At 38.3% G+C, this 22442-nt stretch overlaps 3 protein-coding genes and 1 non-coding gene across 6 annotated transcripts in view; 1 reads left to right on the top strand and 3 right to left on the bottom strand.

The window, feature by feature from the left end:
• LOC133655258 (EEF1A lysine methyltransferase 3-like) overlaps positions 1-22442 on the bottom strand; it is a 477733-nt gene that overhangs the window by 21363 nt on the left and 433928 nt on the right. The window lies entirely within an intron of this gene.
• Positions 12-84, bottom strand: trnam-cau (transfer RNA methionine (anticodon CAU)). The gene has a single exon. It is a non-coding gene; the product is annotated as a tRNA-Met (tRNA).
• LOC133655230 (syntaxin-16-like) lies at positions 360-18347 on the bottom strand. Of its 3 annotated transcripts, none has more exons than XM_062055202.1 (8): positions 17911-18347; positions 7958-8065; positions 7755-7895; positions 7527-7689; positions 5838-5926; positions 3408-3551; positions 1501-1581; positions 360-1418 (listed from the first exon to the last, which is right to left on the bottom strand). In XM_062055202.1, the coding sequence occupies exons 1-8, from the start codon at positions 18034-18036 to the stop codon at positions 1317-1319; spliced, it is 954 nt and encodes a 317-aa protein (XP_061911186.1). In that variant the 5' UTR covers positions 18037-18347; the 3' UTR covers positions 360-1316. The 3 variants fall into 3 exon arrangements, with proteins under 3 accessions (XP_061911186.1, XP_061911193.1, XP_061911202.1); XM_062055209.1 differs by having other exon boundaries at positions 17956-18346; XM_062055218.1 differs by lacking the exon at positions 17911-18347 and adding an exon at positions 8172-9251.
• dnajc14 (DnaJ (Hsp40) homolog, subfamily C, member 14) overlaps positions 18974-22442 on the top strand; it is a 262644-nt gene continuing 259175 nt past the window's right edge. The window contains exon 1 of the mRNA XM_062055231.1: positions 18974-18978. The gene's annotated coding sequence lies outside the window, so the exon portion shown is untranslated. The remainder of the gene's footprint in view (positions 18979-22442) is intronic.

The raw sequence follows: 22442 nt of genomic DNA, 5'->3' as shown, positions 1-22442 counted from the left end.
TATCAAAACGATGCCCCGTGTGAGGCTCGAACTCACGACCTTCAGATTATGAGACTGACGCGCTGCCTACTGCGCCAACGAGGCCTGACGGACTACATTCTTCAAAAATGAAGCAATCAGGGGTGAAAGGGCTCATTAAACCTAAACAATAGTCCGCTGGGAGGCTATGCTATGAATGAATAAATATATAAAAACACACCTATTGCTGACTGCTTATTCACTGTAAATCTTAATGATCTTTGTTGTTTTTAATCCAATTGATTTTATTGTTTTGATTTTGTACGGTGTCCTTGAGTGCCCAGAAAGGCGCCTTATAAATAAAATGTATTATTATTAAATGAAAATCAAATAAACTCGACCAACATATTCCATGTTTATTAAAAAAAAACCTTCACTCATGAATAGTACCACTTGGACATTTGTTTACACCCACTTCACATCAATGACAGAGATGGTGTATAAAATAAGCATAAATGAACAGATATGTTAAATAAAGCTCTTCATCGTCTCGGCATATCAAGTCTTTATACGTGAACATAACAGCAGAATAAAAGAAGTCTTTATGTATCTGCATATGCGGGATGGACCACAGTTTCCTTAGTGGAGTCCTTAGTGTACGTAGAGCTACTAGTTTTACCTAACATACAATCATTCTGCAGGACACAGAATGTCTTGGTCATTGGTCGTTTTTAAAAAATAAATATTTTCATCATACAGATGACAGTAGTACTACGTCCATATCACGACACACTCCTCTTGCTCAGGCCTCAAGTATGTGCAAATTGCAGTTCAAAAAGGGGATAGCGCTTGAAAACAAAACTGCGTAGTTCAATCGTTTTTGACAAGCGTAGCACCTGTTAAATAAACGGATGATTCTAGAATGTTGGGACAGCTACTTACCAAGCAGTGTTATTCCATTAGAATATCCAATGATTAACAGGCGCTCAACCGTAGGAATATTTGGTAGTGTATGATCAACACAGGAAAATAATGTGTCAAGACTACCCATAATCCCCCATTGCATTGTCTCTTCAAAAGAAAGAATGCATATTCACATTGGAACCAAGCAGAAAGAAGCAAACAATAACATGTCTGTCTTTACACTGCATAAACAACAGGCAGCTAGTCCAAGGTGGTGGAGTTTTTCCATACCAGACACGTCATAAATCAGCCACAGATAAAAGATTCTGTCGATTGTTATTTTGATTGAAAAAAAAACCAGACTTACGGTGGGAAAGGCTGTCTGCTTTTGTCGGAGCAGAGGTTCACAGACTCCACAACAAACACTCACACGGAGAGCAAAAATAATTGTAAGATTAAAACTTGGTTGAAAAGAGAATAATTATTAGAATGATGACTATGACAAATAGGATCAAAATGACCAGCATCTTCCGGTTTTTCTTCTGGTACTGCTCGGCCTGCAAAGACCATGAAAGCAAGGAGGACATGTTTGTTAGTGAAGAAGTATGGCTGTGTGACTATTAGTGAAACCAGATTTACCTTTTGTAACTGTTTTAGGCCATCGTCTGTTTTGACGCACGCTTGCTCCACGTTGAAGTCGATTCTGTCAAGGACGGTGCCCTTCAAGTAGCAGCAGACATCATTAGATCAAGCAAAGACAACTGGACTTATGACATGTTTTAAGTCATCCATGTTTGTGTATGGTCAGGTGACTTCCTACGTTTACATGCACTAAATTCCAGCTACTGCCATCCTAGTCTCGGCCGTTGTGTCCTTGAGCAAGACACTTCACCCTCGCTCCTGATAGGTCGGGGTTAGCGCCTTGCTTGGCAGCTCCCGCCATCAGTGTGAATGTGACATATCATGTACAGTACTTTGGGTATCATTCCAGGTACAGTAAAGCGCTACATGAATAAAGACAGTTTATGTTACAGCCTTATTCCCAAAATGAATACATTTAGTTCTGTCCTAAAAATTCTACACACAATGACAATGTGAGAACCTTTTAATATATATATATATATATATATATATATATATATATATATATATATATATATATATATATATATATATATTGAACTAACAGACACCCTCATAACAATACGTAATATGTACAATATACACACTGCAAGTATATATATATAATGTAGTAACAGACACTTTCATAACAATATGTACAAAACCCAAAACCAGTGAAGTTGGCACGTTGTGTAATTCGTAAATAAAAACAGAATACAATGATTTGCAAATCCTTTTCAACTATTCAATTGAATAGACTGCAAAGACAAGATATTTAATGTTCGAACTGAGAAGCTTCAATTTTTTTTGGCAAAAAATCATTACCTTAGAATTTAATGGCAGCAACACATTGCAAAAAAGTTGTCACAGGGACATTTTTACCACTGTTACATGGCCCTTCCTTTTAACAACACTCAGTAGACGTTTGGGAACTGAGGAGACACATTTTTTAAGCTTTTCAGGTGGAATTCTTTCCCATTCTTGCTTGATGTACAGCTTAAGTTGTTCAACAGTCCGGGATCTCCGTTGTGGTATTTTAGGCTTCATAATGCGCCACACATTTTCAATGGGAGACAGGTCTGGACTACAAGCAGGCCAGTCTAGTACCCGCACTCTTTTACTATGAAGCCACGCTGTTGTAACACATGCAGAATATGGCTTGGCATTGTCTTGCTGAAATAAGCAGGGGTGTCCATGATAAAGTTGCTTGGATGGCCACATATGTTGCTCCAAAACCTGTATGTACCTCTCAGCATTAATGGTGCCTTCACAGATGTGTAAGTTACCCATGTCTTGGGCACTAGTACACCCCCATACCATCACAGATGCTGGCTTTTCAACTTTGCGCCTAGAACAATACGGTTCTTTTCCTCTTTGTTCCGGAGGACACAACGTCCACGGTTTCCAAAAACCCAATCATGGCACCCACCTGTTCCCAATTAGCCCGTTCACCTGTGGGATTTTCCAAATAAGTGTTTGATGAGCATTCCTCAACTTTCTCAGTCCTATTTGCCACTTGTGCCAGCTTTTTTGAAACATGTTGCAGGCATCAAATTCCAAATGAGCTAATATTTGCAAAAAATTAAGCTTTCCAGTTCAAACGTTAAATATCTTGTCTTTGCAGTCTATTCAATTGAATATAAGTTTAGAAGGATTTGCATGTCATTGTATTCTGTTTTTTTTTTTACACAACATGCCAACTTCACTAGTTTTGGGTTTGATATTTACCCTATTTTGGTCATTTTAATCATTGCCAGAACTAATGGTTTCCAATCACATAAACTAGGTGTGGTAATCCAATTTTTGAAAAGTTAAACAGTGTCTAATTAAAATGGTTACATGTATATTAAAAATCTGGTTTCAAGCCCACGCATGCAATAAGTCCATTTTAGTGCATGCAAATGTACTGACTATGTGTCCAATACCTGCTCCACCACCATGCTGGCCAAGTCCCGGAAAATCTCATTCAGATCAGAGATGGACTGAACTATTTGTCTGATCTCTCGCTCTCGTTCTTCAACCATGACTGTATTCTGCTCCACCAACATCAGTTGGTCATCTGTAAAGCCCTGGAAGAAACAACCACCGGGTGGGAAATCCTTCATGAGTGCACAGTAAACTATGCATCAACACAAGATGCTAATCATGACAGGGAAAGTCATCATGCAAATTAAAATGACAACAACAATATTTTGGTGCCAGTATTATTAAGGTTTATAACGGTTATTATTGTTGCTCCATTGTTGAATTTGCTCAAAAGTACTAATAGTACTAATACACACCTTTTGACCCAGTTATTTTTTTTCTAGATGACTAAAATACAGTAAATAGGCACTGTTAGAAGGAGATTTATTGGTCATAAATGTGCACAATATGAAATTTGGACTCATGTCCCTTGCTTTTATCTCATCAGGTCTGGACTACTGTAATGCACTTTACACTGGAATAAGTCCAAATGCACAGTCACGCTTACAGTTAGTCCAGAACTCTGCAGCACGCCTTTTAACGGGAACCAAAAAAAGCAAGCACATCACCTCGATTCTCGCTTCTCTGAATTGGCTTTCTGTTTGTTTTAGAATTAATTTTAAAATGTTTGTTTTTAAAGCTTTGAATGGACTGGCCCCAAAGTACATCACGGACCTCATTCAAATTTATGCTCCAGCTCGCGCGTTGAGGTCTGAGGGCCAGTTCCAACTTGTGGGGCCTAAAACGAGGCTTAAAACTAGGGGAGACAGGGCCTTCTCTGTTGTTGGCCCTAAACTTTGGAATGTTCCGCCCCCTCAGTCTCGTCTCAAAACCCACTTTTATTCTCTGGCTTTTAAATCGGTGTGAGTCTTGTCGTCCTCTGTCTCTTTTAATGTTTTATTCTATTACATTGATTTGTTTGTATTGTTTTATTCTACTATTTGTTTGTTTACTTGTTTCATTTTAAATGCTTGAAATTTGATAATTTTTATTGTTTCTTTTTTTATGTGCAGCACTCCGGAGACAGTTTTGTTGTTAATAGTGAGATGGAAATAAAGGGGATTGGATTGGCAAGTACCAAGGAAAAACAGTAATAAATAGGCAATAAAGTTAAGGAACTTAACAAAAGGTAGGATTGAGATCAGCTGTGTGGAATGAAGTAGATAAATAAGAAGAAAACTATTGAACGTTTTGATTAAAAGTTTTTGTGCAGTCAGTTGGGGGAGAAAGAAGAGCAAAGGGAGACTATGGAGCCCAGCTTGTGTTGAGCAGTATAACAGCTTCAAGGAATCTCAGGGCGTTGAATTGATCGCAACTGGACTGCTAGGTTTGTCTTGGAAGACGTTTCACCGCTCATCCGAGTAGACTTCATCAGTTTGTGCTTATAGACTTATATTGGTCAGATCTAGTCTTAGACTTAGATTGGTCAGATCTAGTCTTAGACTTAGATTGGTCAGATCTACTCACATGTCTCCTCTGTACTCAGCCATGCAATCATTGGTCCATATAGTTGCATATGTGTGTATGTTGTGTGTGTGTGTGTGTGTGTGTGTGTGTGTGTGTGTTGTGTTTGGTATCTGTGTCCGTGCGTACATATGCGATAATGGGGGATATTGGTCACCGGGGTATTGTTTTTAACTTTGTAAATCACTTTGCGTTGCATTTCTGTTATGTATGAAAAGCGCTTTATAAATAAAGCTTGATTTGATTTGATTGGTCAAATCCAGTCTTAGATTGTTTTTTTGATTGATTGAAACTTTTATTAGTAGATTGCACAGTACAGTACATACTCCGTACAATTGACTACTAAATGGTAACACCCAAATAAGTTTTTCTACTTTTTTAAGTCGGGGTCCACGTTAATCAATTCATGGTCAGATCTAGTCTTAGACTTAGATTGGTCACATCTAGTCCAGCAGTTGGTGCCAAAACCCCAAATATTTATACTCCAAAATCATGGCTGAGCTGTTATCCTTTTAAATATTGGTTTGTAATGTAGCACTTTAAAATGTATTTTAGTGAAAAGCACATTAAGAAATATTATTTATGGCGGGTGTTGTGGCATCGCCGTACTCTGTTCAGCGGTTAGTTGGAGTGTATATAGTAATGTTCACATTGTGCGATGGAATCTTCTTTGAATGGAACCAATTTCACGTTCTAAACACAACATCATCAGTGCGTGTCCACCTTTTTACGCTTGCCTCAGTGATGTGTGTTGCTAGAGTCATGCTTTGGGTTGACAATAGTAGTGATGAGACAGCATTTACCCAGCTTTGGATCAGTTTTGATTTTCCTCTTCCAAATACTATTCCACAACTGCCTCATGTTACACGTCACTGAGTGAACTTAATTATCCTGAAAGAATTACAGCATTTCAAACAGCCACGCACCTTGTCATACACAGCTAGCTCTTCGTCTTCTTCCATTAGCGGCCCTGAGTCAAAAAAGTGCTTTGATCGCTCCTCACGATTCTTCATTCCTGAATAATCAAACAATGACCAGTTCATTCAAAGACAGACATTAAATTATGGGGTGAACAACAAAAGCATCAATCTACACTGAGACTAATCAACTGCAGTAGTGTTGTAGAACTGCACAGCATCAAAATGTTCTAATATAAAGTGCAAGTCAATAAATCACAATATTTGAAAATAGTTACAGTAGTTTAATTCAAAAAAGTGAAAATGTAGTTTCTTTAGATTTACTACACACTAGTGTTGTCCCGATACCAAAATTTTGGTACTGGTACCAGTACCAAAATGTATTTTGATACTTTTCTAAATAAAGGGGACCACAAAAAATGGCATTATTGGCTTTATTTTAACAAAAAATCTTAGGGTACATTAAACATGTTTGTTATTGCAAGTTTGTCCTTAAATAAATTAGTGAACATACTAGACAACTTGTCTTTTAGTAGTAAGTAAGCAAACAAAGACTCCTAATATAGCTGTTGACGTTTGCAGTAACATACTGTGTCATTTATATTCTATTATTTTGTCAACATTATGAGGGACAAGTGGTAGAAAATTTATTATTAATCTACTTGTTCATTTACTGTTAATATCTGGTTACTTTCGTTCTTTCTACACTTCTGTTAAAATGTAATAATCACTTATTCTTCTGTTGTTTGATACTTTACATTAGTTTTGGATGATACCACAAATTTGGGTATCAAGCCGATACCAAGTAGTTACAGGATCATACAATGGTCATCATTTTAAGTCCTCATGTGTCCAGGGACGTATTTCCTGAGTTTACAAAAATAATATAGATATAAAAAAAACAAAAGAAGATTTTGTGTTGCTAAAAACATTGATGTAATCATAGTAGTATTGACTACATACGCTCTTGTACTTGGTATCATTACAGTGGAAGTCAGGTGTTGATCCACCCATGGCGGTTGTTTACATTATGACGCTGGTGAGCTACGGTGTGTAGTGAAGCACGTTTAGCTATTCCTCGTTCTGCAGGGATGACACTTGTAAGAAACTTACTTTATTATTTTGCCATGTAGGCGAGGATTAGTGATTTAGAAGTAGCTAAAACACTGCAGACTGCGGATGGACTTTAGCCGCTAGCTAGCTAGCCATGTCTAAAAGCACCTCTTCCTGAGGGTGTTTCAGTGTTATAACTTCATCTTTAAGTTTTCAAGCCAAAATGTGTACATTCTCCCTTTTCTGCCTACACTATGTGTCTGCTTGTAAGTTTTCTGTGATTGAGTGCTGCCAAACATGCTCCTCTACTCGTAAAACCAGCAATGTCATGACGTGACGACGACGGGGGGCCGGACCGGTACTTTTTAGAGGCGGTATAGTACCGAATATGATCCATTAGTATCGCGGTATTATACTAATACCGGTATACCGTACAACCCTACTACACACAAGAGTGAAATATTTCAAGTATGCGTTTCTTGATTTCTTAACTTATAATTTTGATATCATTTCTACAGCTAATGGAATCCCCAAATTCAGTATCACATCAAGTTGTCAAAAAGTTCATATTTTAAACTACGGATTTGCGATTTAAACAACACTTTAAAGCAAAAACTGCTCTCGGTAGATTTCGAAAAAGCTTACGTTTTAAGTAGCTGGACTGTGTGTGTCTGAAAGTGGTGGACAGGTCCTGCAGACTTTGTGCCAGAGATGAGACCACGTTTCTCAATAGTCTCTCCTCCTGCTCGGTGCAGTGGCCACAGCGGGACTGCAAGCCAGTGACGGCTCTCTGGCATCGATGGAACATCTGCATATCCACAAGGCGACCATGAGGACCATTTCCTGCACTCAGTCGTGAACCAGGAAGAGTACCTGTGTGATCTCCTGGGTGGTGATTTCTATGGCGTGCTCTTCTTCACTGCTGTCATCCAAGGTGGGACGATTCATGTGCTTGTCATGAAGCAGAGCCAGGTCCTTCATTTTCTGTCGAACCCGTGAGATTTCATAGTGGATCTGAAAGGCACCCAAAGGGACATATTAGTGGTACCAAAGCTGGTTGAGTTGAAAAAGTTTACCTCATCGATGCCCTCTATCCATTTAGGAGGCAGTTTCTTGGTGACGCCGATGGCTGCTTCAGGATCTAGACTGATTCCTGACACCAGCGCCATCCGATCATCAGCAAACTAAGAAAAAAAAAACACCTCTATTATCTTTGACGTAATAAGTAACATATGTGGCGCACCACTTAAAGTAATGTTGGTATTTCTACCAGGAAACAAACAATGATACCTCATCAAGCTCCTAAAGTGATGGTGTGGTTCCATCCATTAGTGGAGGAAGGAAGAAAGAAGGACAGAAGCAACAGAAGTGAGCCCCAGAAGTGAACACCAAACAAGCAGAACACCACCATCTAGGCTTTTTATATATGACAAGTTGTATTTTTATCACTGATAATATTTTGATAAGTCAAAAAAACAGTTTTGTCATATACAGTACAGTGGAACCTTAACATATTAAATAAATATCACAAAATGACGCCTTTACAAACTTCAGATTTCAACTCTTCAGGTAGATTTTGCTTTTTGGAGTACTTATGCAACCATAAATGAATACCGGTGAAGATAAACTAAGGAGAATAAACATAGAACTGAGTCCAATATGAAAGGCCATACTCAAAAAGTTTGGTAATATGACTAAAGGGATAAAAAACAAAAACAATGTCTAGATTGTGAACATTAAGAAGGTGAGACGTGTGAAGTCTCAGGGTGCAGTGACGCACAATTGCATTAAAAGTATCAATACGGCAAAGTATTGCAATAAATAACCTTACCTCTATTCACTTAGTTTTTTCCTCACTATAAACTTATTTTAATGTAATTAGTGGAGTCAGTTTTACATGTTCAGGGGCCCTACTTGCACCAGTGGCTAAAAGTTAGGCCAAAGTCACAGAAGACAACACCTACACTAATATTGAACTGATACATAAGCATCGTTTAAAGGTGCCCACAACCAACTTGTCTTACCTATTGGTACATGTTTTATGTATTTGGGATCTGCAAAAGTCAAACCATGGAGGCATGGCTGAGATATTTATAAAACAATCTTGCCTTCCTTCAAACGAGTCGTTTGGAATTTGCACAATTTGTGATGTTTTTCCCATTAGTGACGTCAGCGGATATCTCAACATATGGTAAAGTTTTAACTGAGTCCGCCATTGGTGTCAATAAGTTCCTTCTTTTTCTCTATCCATTTTTTGTGGGGCAGACTGTCTCGTACATGCACATGCATCCTGCGCTGTGGCCATTTCTAATACAAAGTAGCATGTAGTTCTAACTTATATCTGTCGGTAGTCATCATAAGGACGCGCTGAAAACTACAATATAGACGACCGGGAGAAGACGCAGTCGAGGTGGAAGTACGTAAATAAGACCGCCCACAAAGAAGTCTGTAAAACATAATCTATGCAACATTTTGAGCAAAGAACCACCATTACATGTTATGTAGAGTCCAGTGGTCCCCGACCACTGGTTCGTGACGCATTTGCTGCCAGGCCGCACAGAGACATTAATCATTTATAACTGACCGCATTTTCTCCTCCTTAACTTTGGCTAGTCCCACCAGACACACCAATAAGCTTGTTCCTGGATCTATTATAAAACTCCTGATAGAAAGTCTCCATTTGCAATATTTGTTAGGTCTTTGTTACATGGAACAATGCACATGAATAAACATTAAATGTGTAGGTGCCAAATCGTAGCCAAAAGCTAGGTTCCATCTGCAGTCCGCAGCAGGTTGATGACCTAAGATCAGGGCTGATCAGGAACAAAGTGACCATAGTAGTTTAATGGAGAAGTGCTAAATTGTTGCATATAATACTTGTGCTGAAGGAAGAAAATACACATCTCCTTTGGCCTAGTAAGTTAAAGTGCTGCTATTATTGCACACAGTCCTAATACACAAGTAGTTAGCAATAACAGATGTATTTACGCATGGAAAATTGGACCAAAAAAAGCTAACAGTGAATCTACATATGAAATATTGCACAAAATATGAATACATAACTTTTAGAATGGAAATAGAAATCCACAGAAATCTAATGGGACTAATGGCAAGTATTTCTAGCTTTATTATATATCCATGCCCTTGTCCTTGAATGTGATGTATCACCTATAACCCATCAGATACTAAAGCCGAAAAAAAAAAGCCTACTACTAACTATGGAGAGCTTTTTTGCAAAGGGAAAAGGCCAGGGGCTCCCACTAATTGAGGTGAGTTTTTTCATGTATTAATTTTCCATGCACTTATTTGCTATATTTATCTGCCACATGTGGAAGGCTGGTCCGTGAAAATATTGCCTACATTAAACAGGTCCCTGGTGTAGACCACAAGGAATTGTTTAAATGTTGAAAAATATCATAATACGAACCCTTAAAATTAAAAGCGAGGACACTTTGGCTTTTACAGTGTGATGGGACAAAGCTGGATAAGAAATATGCAGTATGTAAGATACTTTTGTTTCACGGCTATGTCATACATTAGTCAGAACCAAATATGGGCAATCGCAGTATCAACATATCTAGATATTATTATTGTTGTGAGCCACGTATCGTGTCTGACTTTTTACACTTCTATGACAATTACGAATGACAAGCTCTTACCTACATTTAACAACGTTTTGTTCCGCCCGGGGCTCGAACCGGAGTCCTCAGAATCAGAGACGAGAGAGCTAGGCACCGAACTAAAAGCCCAGTGCAAGCTCTTAAGGTGTTAGGTAGTGAGGTTTCCCAACATACACACTCCGTTACGCTGCCAACAGTTTGACATTGAAACAGGTTATTTCAATGTCAGACAATACGAGCACTAATTGGAAGTCACCAAGGATGCCAGAAATACATTGTTTGATGTTTAAGGTTCCACTGTACTTGTTTCAGCCAAATCCTGAAGAACAAGAAAGCATCTTATCTTTAAAATAAATGTATTAATACAATTATAGTGAGAAAAAGCACATGATGTATTTGATTATTCTATAGTGAGACAGGGATGTAATGATAAACAATATTAATAATAAACTGATGTGACACATTCTATAGTGAGACATAGGGATGTAACGATAAACAATATTAATAATAAACTGATGTGACACATTCTATAGTGAGACATAGGGATGTAATGATAAACAATATTATTAATAAACTGATGTGACACATTCTATAGTGAGACGTAGGGATGTAACGATAAACAATATTAATAATAAACTGATGTGATACATTCTATAGTGAGAAATAGGGATGTAACGATAAACAATATTAATAATAAACTGATGTGATACATTCTATAGTGAGACATAGGGATATAACAATAAACAATATTAATAATAAACTGACATGATACATTCTATAGTGAGACGTAGGGATGTAACGATAAACAATATTAATAATAAACTGATGTGACACATTCTATAGTGAGACATAGGGATGTAATGATAAACAATATTAATAATAAACTGATGTGACACATTCTATAGTGAGACATAGGGATGTAATGATAAACAATATTATTAATAAACTGATGTGACACATTCTATAGTGAGACGTAGGGATGTAACGATAAACAATATTAATAATAAACTGATGTGATACATTCTATAGTGAGACATAGGGATTAACGATAAACAATATTAATAATAAACTGATGTGATACATTCTATAGTGAGAAATAGGGATGTAACGATAAACAATATTAATAATAAACTGATGTGATACATTCTATAGTGAGACATAGGGATATAACAATAAACAATATTAATAATAAACTGACATGATACATTCTATAGTGAGACATAGGGATGTAACGATAAACAATAATAAACTGCTGTGGTACATCCCTATGTCTCACTATAGAATGTATCACGGCAGTTTATTATTAATATTGTTTATCGTTACATCCCTATGTCTCACTATAGAATGTATCACATCTAGGGGTGTAACGGTACATGTATTTGTATTGAACCGTTTCGGTACGGGGGGTTCGGTTCGGAGGTGTACCGAACGAGTTTCCACACGAACATATTAAGCTAAGCTAAAGTCTTAACTAGCTGCTCCGCTTCCTTCTGCCTGTCTCTGTCAGTACACAGCACCCAGCATTGTCCGACCCACACAACCATCTGATTGGTTACATACAGAGCGGTAACAGCCAATCAGCAGTGCGTATTCAGAGCGGTAACAGCCAATCAGCAGTGCGTATTCAGAGCGCATGTAGTCAGTGCTAAGCGTTTAGCAGGTAAGCATCAGGCAGCGGACTCTCCCCAAATTATAATAAACACCTCCCAGTCAACTACTAGTAACAACATCACTATGAGCCCGTTGACCTTCTAGAAATATAAACTGCAGCTTAGCTCGCTCGCAGTCCTGGCTTGAGGTTAAGGCTAATTCGCTTTTAGCGTAACGTTAGTTCATTTTGCGGTGTGTGTGCGTGTGTGTATGTGTTACGGTCAGCAAAGCCTTGTCTGTCTGTTATTTCACTTTACCTTTTTCTGTGTTGATTGAGCTGTGTTGAAGAAGCAAAAAAGGACATTATGTTAAATGAAGAGTTTCTGTCTCTGATAGCTGATATAATAATGTAACTGCATCATTAAGCCTACATGAAATCCATGGTGTTCAGGGATGAATAGTCTCTCCTATTGCTATTGTACAATTTTTTCAGCTAGTTACATTAATCATTAGTAATGGAGCAGCCTAGTTTTGAATGGCAGGGTCCCTGCTATCACATGTTGATAAAAATATAACATTTACATATAAAAATCAACTACAGGCTTCCCAAATTCTGTAATAAATTAAGCATGATGAATTGACTTGAAACTGTTTAATGTTGCACTTTTTATATGTAGAAGAAAAGTTTTGTCATTTTATTTAATCTGAGCAACAACTTGAGGCAGTTTAATGTTGATTAACATGGGCAGAATTATTATAGTGTTCCCAATGTTAAAAGTATAAAACCATTGTTTACAAATTTGGTAAATAAATAACCCAAAAATGTATATTTTGTTGTTTTCTTACTGTACCGAAAATGAACTGAACCGTGACCTCTAAACCGAGGTACGTACCGAACCAAAATTTTTGTGTACCGTTACACCCCTAATGACATCAGTTTATTAATAATATTGTTTATCATTACATCCCTATGTCTCACTATAGAATGTAATGATAAACGGAATTCATGATAAACTCCCAACCGTTAGTAGTATCGTTTTAAATTAAAATGATCGAAAAAACATGATTAACCATGGCACTTTGATAAACTGACATACAGGCTGGCGCTAGCTCGCTAAAATATGAATATGAATACAAGAGACATTAACGTCTTTACGAATAAGAAACAACGTACCCCAATCTAAACTTGTATAAAGCTGTGTGAGCAACTAAGCTATTCAACTGTACATACTGAACATAGACGCTGCGCTCTCTTCTCACAGAAAAATGTATTTATTCTCGGAGGAATACAACAGTGTTTCAGCCCTTTGAGACACTTGTGATTAAGGGCTGTATAAATAAACTTTGGTGGCACAGGGGTTAGTGCATGTGCCTCACAATACGAAGGTCCTGAGTTCAATCCCGGGCTCGGGATCTTTCTGTGTGGAGTTTGCATGTTCTCGCCGTGACTGCGTGGGTTCCCTCCGGGTACTCCGGCTTCCTCCCACCTCCAAAGACATGCACCTGGGGATAGGTTGATGGGCAACACTAAATTGGCCCTAGTGTGTGAGTGTGAATGTTGTCTATCTGTGTTGGCCCTGCGATGAGGTGGCGACTTGTCCAGGGTGTACCCCGCCTTCCGCCCGAATGCAGCTGAGATAGGCTCCGAAAGGGACAAGTGGTAGAAAATGGAAGGATGGATGATTGATTAGTTCACATAAACCGTAATCGTTTGCTGTTACCATTTAAAAAGAAAACCAACACTAACACTTTACAAAGAGAAGAAAAACCTGTTCAAACACTCAAAAACAATACGGCTCCTAAATGGGCTGTTTGCAACTTTCAAACCAAATAAATATCACAAAAACACCATCGGCTAGCTTATGTTACCATTAGTGGTTTAACAGAACAAATTTGTTTTAAAACCGAATGCATTTTTCACAATTACTAGGTTTATGAAATAATCTTTTTTTCTGTGCCGAATAAAATAATTGGTGTTTATGGCGGTTACTCGTCAATACGTATGCGCAGAAAACGCGTGGAACAATTTGTAGTTATGATAAAATATACATTCAATGACAGCTGAAGCTAATGATCCAATCCAATCCACTTTATTTGTATAGCACATTTAAACAACACAAATGTTTCCAAAGTGCTGCACAACAATATTAAAAACAATATTCAAATATTATCCTTAGCTCCACCAATGACTGAATAAAAACAAAAACAAAAAAATAATAAAACCAATATAAAAATAAATATGATTAAAAACGATTTTAAAGGTTAAAACCAATTAAAACAATAAATAGAAATCAAAATTTAAAAAACACAGAGGACCACACAACTCACGTAGTGTTAAAAGCCAGAGAATAAAAGTGGGTCTTAAGACGAGACTTAAAACACTCCACTGTGGGAGCATTTCGAACATGGAGGGGCAGAGTGTTCCAGAGCTTAGGGCCGACCACAGAGAAGGCCCTGTCTCCCCTGGTTTTAAGTCCCGTCTTGGGCACCACGAGCTGGAGCTGGCTCTTGGACCTCAGAGCCCGCACAGGAGTGTAAATTTGGATGAGGTCCGAGATACAATGAGGTGCCAGTCCATGTAAAGCAAGATTTTAAAATCAGTTCTAAAATGAACAGGGAGCCAGTGCAAAGTCTCAAGAATTCGAGTTATAATTATAGCGATCCAAATCGCTATCATTAGCTAACAACTACCAAAGCAAATGCGTGTGCACGTGTCCCGTACGTACAGTACAGGCCAAAAGTTTGGACACACCTTCTCATTCAATGTGTTTTCTTTATTTTCATGACTATTTACATTGTAGATTGTCACATCAAAACTATGAATGAACACACGTGGAGTTATGTACTTAACAAAAAAAGGTGAAATAACTGAAAACATGTTTTATATTCCAGTTTCTTCAAAATAGCCACCCTTTGCTCTGATTACTGCTTTGCACTCTCTTGGCATTCTCTCGATGAGCTTCAAGAGGTAGTCTACCTGAAATGGTTTTCACTTCACAGGTGTGCCTAATCAGGGTTGATTAGTGGAATTTCTTGCTTTATCAATGGGGTTGGGACCATCAGTTGTGTTGTGAATGAGAAGGTGTGTCCAAACTTTTGGCCTGTACTGTACGTAGTTACGTCCTTACATCTGTAAGAGGGCAAGATACAACGCTTAAGCTACATTGGAAAGTTAGCGCCCTCTAGGCATCCATGTAAATGTTTTTAGAAGCCAGAGCAATATTTAATGTTTCTCCAGCCAAGAAAGTATATCGTATGCTTATCTATTTCATTTTGTTTTAATGAAACTTGTATAAACGATTTTAGTGTGTGTATAAATACAGATACTTTTTGAGCACATTTAACAATACCACGATAGTGACAACCATGATATGAAATGTTAACATCGTTACATCCCTACTAGTGAGACATGTGTAACAGTCAAAGTACATTGCATATTCAGTACAGTGCATCGACAAAGTACTCACGGCGCTTCAATTTTTCCACATTAAAAGCCTTATTCCAAAATGGAATAAACATTTTTTTCCTCAATCAAAATTCTACATACATCCTGATCCTGTCCAGGAAGTCCCAATCAACAGAATTTACCACAAGTGGACTCAATTTAAGCATCTGTAGGATGATCAGTAAAAATAGGATGCATCTCAACTCAATCTTTATCCTTATAATTTTTTATATAAATTATATTTCTAAAAAATAAAACTGTGTGTAGAATGTTGAGGGGAAAAATATTTTTTTGGAACAAGTCATTAATAAAACCAAAGGTGGAGGAATTCAAACGCTGTGAATATTTTCCGGATGCACTGTACAGGCAACAAGAGGACAAGACATACACTAAACAGACACAACACAGGACATTACATGGGATGGGATGTTGTCCTATTTGTTGTGTGTATGGAAGAATTATTGTAGCAAAACTATTTGCAAACACGTAACTCAATCTGTGCGACTGTAATCCAATTCAAGTGTTGGCGTATTCATTTGTCTGTCTGTATATCAATCTACGATCTGTCTGTAGGTAAAAAAAATCTGTCTTTTTGTATTTCGATTTGTGTGTTTAAAAAAAATGTGGGTCTGTGTATTCAGATTTGTGTGAAGCAAGAACCATCAATAGGCTGTCTATTTAAACTTGACTTTTGCGACACGTCTTCTGTGAAAGATGTGTGTGCATGTATAATACAATCTGTGTGTGCATATCCAAATGTGTGTGCATGTGTAATACAATCTGTGTGTGCATGTCTAATACAATCTGTGTGTGCGTATTTAGATCTGTGTGACGCAGGAACCCTCAATTGGCTGAATTCAGCTACACTTCTGCTGCGGAAGATCTTGTGTAAAAAGATTATTGGTCACAAGTAAAAGGATTTGTCTGTAACTTCACCTTGCCTTTTTCTGTAAATAAAAGTTAAAACACGCACACGTGGATCTGATTACAAACACACTGATAATATACAGACAGACAAAAGAATACACAGTGAAATAATGTATTAAAGATGCACAGATTGAGATACATGTTTGCAGGTAATTTCGCGACGACAATACTTCCATACGTGTCCTAGAACCCAGTATTAACCTCAGGACCGACAGAAAAACATGAATTATGCAGATTGGGAGAGACTTTGTGGTCTCCTGTTTGTGCTCTACATAAGTACTCATCTGTGGGAAAATATTGCCTTAGCCTATATTTTTTAGGGACATACACTATATTACCAAAAGTATTTGGCCACCCATCCAAATGATGAGAATCAGGTGTCCTAATCACTTGGCCCGGCCACAGGTATATACAATCAAGCACTTTTACATGGACACTGTTTCTACAAACATTTGTAAAAGAATGGGCCGTTCTCAGGAGCTCAGTGATTTCCAGCGTGGAACTGTGATAGGATGCCACCTGTGCAACAAATCCAGTGGTGAAATTTCCTCGCTCCTAAATATTCCAAAGTCAACTGTCTGCTTTATTATAAGAAAATGGAAGAGTTTGGGAACAGCAAGTCAGCCACCAAGTGGTAGGCCACGTAAACTGACAGAGGGGTCAGCATAGTGAAAAGACTTTCTGCACAGTCAGTTGCTACAGAGCTCCATACTTCATGTGACCTTCCAATTAGCCCACGTACAGTACGCAGAGAGCTTCATTGAATGGGTTTCCATGGCCGAGCAGCTGTATATAAGCCGTACATCACCAAGTCCAATGCAAAGTGTGGGATGCAGTGGTGTAAATCACGCCGCCACTGGACTCTAAAGCAGTGGAGACGCCTTACGCCTTCTCTGGAGTGAAGAATCACGCTTTTCCATCTGGCAATCTGATGGACGAGTCTGGGTTTGGAGGTTTCCAGGAGAACGCTACATTTCGGACTGTATTGTGCCGAGTGTGAAATTTGGTGGAGGAGGAATTATTGTGTGGGGTTGTTGGCTTGGCCCCTTAGCTCCAGTGAAAGGAACTTTGAATATTCCAGGATACCATAACATTTTTGGACAATTCTATGCTCCCAACCTTGTGGGAACAGTTTGGAGCGGGCCCCTTCCTCTTCCAACCTGACTGTGCACAAGTGCACAAAGCAAGGTCCATAAAGACATGGAAGACAGAGTCTGGTGTGGATGAACTTGACCGGCCTGCACAGAGTCCTGACCTGAACCCGATAGATCACCTTTGGGATTAATTAGAACGGAGACTGAGAGCCAGGCCACTCCACGGTCAGTCCTGAGGTAAAATACTGGGAACAACCAGGATATGTAATGATGTTTACAATAACACAGCTGATCCTAGCTAGCACGACTAATGCAAACACAGTAAAATGTCAAAACGATGCAGACCAACTCACCGCAGCATTGCTACGTGTACTCAGACGGGGGTCGTTTGTACTCACTTGCTCAGCCAATATCTGCCGGTTTTGGATTGCATTGTTCCGCAATAACAAGAATGCATCTGTCAGACGCCGAGTGGCCATGACTCGACAGTTACGTCAACACGGACAGAGATGACTTTAATGCTCACTAACACGAACACACCGCTTGCTAGCTTTAGCTTTGCCCGTGAAAACGATGGGGGTATAACCCGTTATCCAGCGGTTAAAGGTTAATAGAGCGTCGTAACGCTATCGACAGCCTTTTTAATACATTATCGAAAGTTTAACAGACATGTTTGGATTAAGTTTCAAATCGGCGGAGTCGTTTCTTTTCAGACGGATACCGGAAATGCCAAGACGTATACACTTCCGTAAAGCCTTCTTCTTCTACATGTAAGTCCAACTATTCTTCTTCTTCGTCTTTTGTTTTTTTATGGCGGTTGGCAAGCAACCTTCTGGTGTGCATTACCGCCACCTATTGTAATGGAGTGTGGACCGAGGTGGATCCCTATTCTATATTATTTTATTTAACCCAGTGTTTTTAAATATGTGTATATTGCTTTATATCCTATGTGTTCTGAGTTCAATCCTAATATCTCTTCCGCTGCTAACTTAATATTCTGTTTCGCTAACTTACTTTCCAGTATTTCCCTTTCTCTATTGTGTTTCCTACAATGTATTAAAGCATGTCCTACACTTTCTATCTGATGGCAAGAATCACACAGTCCTGTAGTATGTTTCCCTATCAATTTCAATGAACTATTTAGATATGTATGTCCTAATCTCATTCTAGTAATAATGTCTCCTTCCTTCCTATTTCTATTGCCTCCTCTCACACAAACTCTCCTCTGGACTTTGTAATACTCTCTACCTTTTGTTTCCTTATTCCAATTATCCTGCCACTTTTTGTTGTGTTCTATCTTAATTATGTTCTTCACTTCTTCTTTACTGTGCTTAATCTCCATGTTTACTTCTGTTTTAGTGGTTGCTTGTTTTGCGTATCTATCAGCTAATTCATTCCCCACAACTCCTACATGAACAGGAACCCAAAGAAATGTTACCACACCTCCCTCTTCATTTATTCTGTAGACTGCCTGAACTATTTCATAAACTAAATCTTGTCTTGTTTCTGATGCTATGTCCATCCATCCATTTTCTACCGCTTATTCCCTTTCGGGGTCGCGGGGGGCGCTGGAGCCTATCTCAGCTACAATCGGGCGGAAGGCGGGGTACACCCTGGACAAGTCGCCACCTCATCGCAGGGCCAACACAGATAGACAGACAACATTCACACACTAGGGCCAATTTAGTGTTGCCAATCAACCTATCCCCAGGTGCATGTCTTTGGAGGTGGGAGGAAGCCGGAGTACCCGGAGGGAACCCACGCAGTCACGGGGAGAACATGCAAACTCCACACAGAAAGATCCCGAGGCCAGGATTGAACTCACGACTACTCAGGACCTTCGTATTGTGAGGCAGACGCACTAACCCCTCTGCCACCGTGCTGCCTCTGATGCTATGTTTTTTATGCTAATCAATGCACTGCTGGAGTCCGAGCATACGACTGCTTTCTTTGCTTTATTTTCCTCTATCCAGTTAACTGCCATATAAGTTTCAACCAATTCCCCCGTAAAAACAGATAACTTATCACTGATTCTTTTATTTAATACTATGTTTCCTTGTGGAATAACTGCTGCAGCTCCTACTTTATTATTTATAGTTTTTGATGCATCTGTGTATACCATGATGTTGTCTAAAAACGTTTCCTCAATCCATTTTTCTATCTGGTAACTATTTAAATTTCTATTCTTTAGTAATTGCATGTTTACCTTTGGGTTTTCACACATCCACGGTGGTATTGCAGGGATTGGTACTGTAGGGCTAACTTTAATATTGTCAATTTGAGCTTTATTACATATGTCTCCTATTATCCACCCGAAACTATTTATTTTTTTCTTCTCTTTTTCTTGGCAGTTTAGTAGCACTTGGTGAGTTGGATGTCCTTGCTTGGACCCTTTTAAGTTTGCCCAATAAACTACTGACAGTTGATCTCTCCTCATGTCTAAAGGTTTTTCATTCATCTCTACTTGTAATGCTGCAACTGGGGTTGATTTTATAGCTCCACAACATAACCTTAAAGCCTGTGATTGGATCCTGTCTATTTTCCCAAGTAAAGTTTTTGAAGCAGATTGGTAAATGATGCATCCATAATCAATAACAGATCAAATTAAAGTGATATATATTGCTTTCAATGTCTGCCTATCAGCCCCCCAATCTTTACCCCTCAAAGCCCTCATTATATTTAACACTTTTTTACTTTTCTCCACTATTTTGCTGATGTGGGTTGACCAGTTAATATTTTTATCAAACCATATTCCCAAATACCCTATATTACCAAATAAACGCCCTTGTGCAAATAACCGCCCATGTCCCAATAGCCGCCCGGGGTCTGACCCCATTTTGTGAATTAACCGCCTCTTCCTAATAACCGCCCATGTCCAAATAGCTGTTATTTGCATAATTTAGATTAAAATCATATTGATTTCATTAAACCCAATTTATATGATAAAAAGAAAAGCAAAGGTGTAGTAATTCTGGTAATTACGGTAACAGCAGATGTTACGTGGGGATTCTGGGTAATCAACATATTGCAAAGGGTCACCGCATATAGCGTAACACACACTCAACGACAACAACAAATCCACGAGGAAAAGTTTCAACATGGCAAGCAACAGTAGCAGTGAGTTGAATGAACAGGATACCGGCACACCAGAACTGATGGACGGGAATACTTTAAGGGGGAAGAAGAACAGAAAGTTTGACTTAAAGTTCAAGCTAGTGGTTGTGAAGTATGCGGAGCAGAATTCTGGTTTGGCAGCGGCCTGGCAGTTTAACGTTGACCAAAAACGTGTACGAGAATGGAAACAAAAAAAGGGAGAACTACTATCTCAGTCGGCCATCGATGGAAAACGGGCTCGCTTATCTGGTGGAGGTAGGAAGAAAGTAAGCGACGAGCTTGATGCTAATTTGTGTCAGTGGATACATCACGTATGCTGCTTTATTTAAAACTTGGATTACTGTAGCCTTTATTTTATTTAAGTGACAGTATTATTGTTCTGTTTTGATGGTGGCTTTTATACTTGAGTACTTGGTACCATAATTTTATTTTTCCCGGTAGGCTGCTTTATTTAAAAAGTTTATTTATTTCTATTATTGGTATTCTATTTGACAATTGTTGCCCTACTGCCATATTGAGGCCTTGTTGATCTCTTGTCTTTTGATAGCCTACCTCATGTTGATCTCTTGTTTTTTGTTTGTATGTTTACAATAGCTTTTACTTTTAAAGTTTTTTGTACGAAAAAAAAATACTGGACAGTAACCATTGTAACCAAATAATGGCCTAGTGCAGGCTGGTGCAAAAATAAATAAAAATCTTGTGCAAATAACCGCCCATGTCCTAATAGCCGCCAGGGGTCTGACCCCATTTTGTGAAATAAACGCCTGGGCTACTATTTGGTAATATACGGTATTTAAATACTTGTACCTCTTCTATATTTTGTCCATAGAGTTTAATTTGGAGCTTGTTTTGTACTTTCCTCTTTGTGAAATGTATGACTTTTGTCTTTCCAACAGAGAATCTTAAACCCCAAGCCGTTCCCCATTCTTGAACATTATTTACCGCTTTTTGAATCTTCTTTTCTATATGATTAGTATTTCTACCTCTCTTCCACATCACTCCATCATCAGCAAACAGTGCCACCTCCACTAACCCTTCCACTTCACTAAAAACTTCATTTATCATTATCCAAAATAGTACTGGACTTATACTCCCTCGTGGGGTCCCATTTTCCACTTCATATTCTCTACTATATTCATTCTCTATTTTTACTAATATTGTTCTACTTGTTAAGAAGTCTTTTATCCATCTATACATTTTCCCTCTAATCCCAATTTTATTTAGTTTTATCAGCAACCCCTGTTTCCACAACATATCATAAGCTATCTCTATGTCAAAAATTACTGCAATTATACTTTCTTTATTTATTTGTCCCTTTCTAATTTCCTCTTCCAGCTGCACTGTTGGGTCGTTTGTGTTTCTTGCTTTGCGAAATCCACTTTGGTAGTTTTTTATTATTTCTTTTGACTCTAAATAATATACTAGTATTTCATTAATCATTTTTTCCATTACTTTGCCCAAATTTGAGGTCAATGCTATCGGCCTATAATTACCTGCCTCTTCCGGGTCTTTCCCTGGTTTGCATATTGGAATTATTACAGCTTCTTTCCACTCAGCTGGTAATTTTCCTTCTTCATATATCCTATTATATAATTTCAAGACCACTTCTTTGCCAATGCTACTTAAGTTTTTGATCATCTGATAACTCACCTGGTCTTTTCCTGGTGTCGTATTTTTAACCTTTTTCAATATTCTAACCATTTCAATCAAAGAAAATGTCATATCTATAGTGTTGGTAACGCTATTATTGTTGTCTTCCATCATTTCCCCA

This window comes from Entelurus aequoreus, linkage group LG01 (assembly GCF_033978785.1).
Source record: "Entelurus aequoreus isolate RoL-2023_Sb linkage group LG01, RoL_Eaeq_v1.1, whole genome shotgun sequence".
NCBI lineage: Eukaryota > Metazoa > Chordata > Actinopteri > Syngnathiformes > Syngnathidae > Entelurus > Entelurus aequoreus.
Note: the sequence above shows the minus strand (reverse complement) of the source record. Positions and strands in the feature narration are given on the sequence as shown.

Coding starts and splice junctions, on each gene's coding strand:
- LOC133655230 (XM_062055202.1), bottom strand. CDS start 18,036: ATGGCCACTCGGCGTCTGACAGATGCATTCTTGTTATTGCGGAACAAT. Junction 8,066..17,910: donor GTACACGTAGCAATGCTGCG/GTGAGTTGGTCT, acceptor TTTTTTTCTTAG/TTTGCTGATGATCGGATGGC. Junction 7,896..7,957: donor GGATAGAGGGCATCGATGAG/GTAAACTTTTTC, acceptor GGTGCCTTTCAG/ATCCACTATGAAATCTCACG.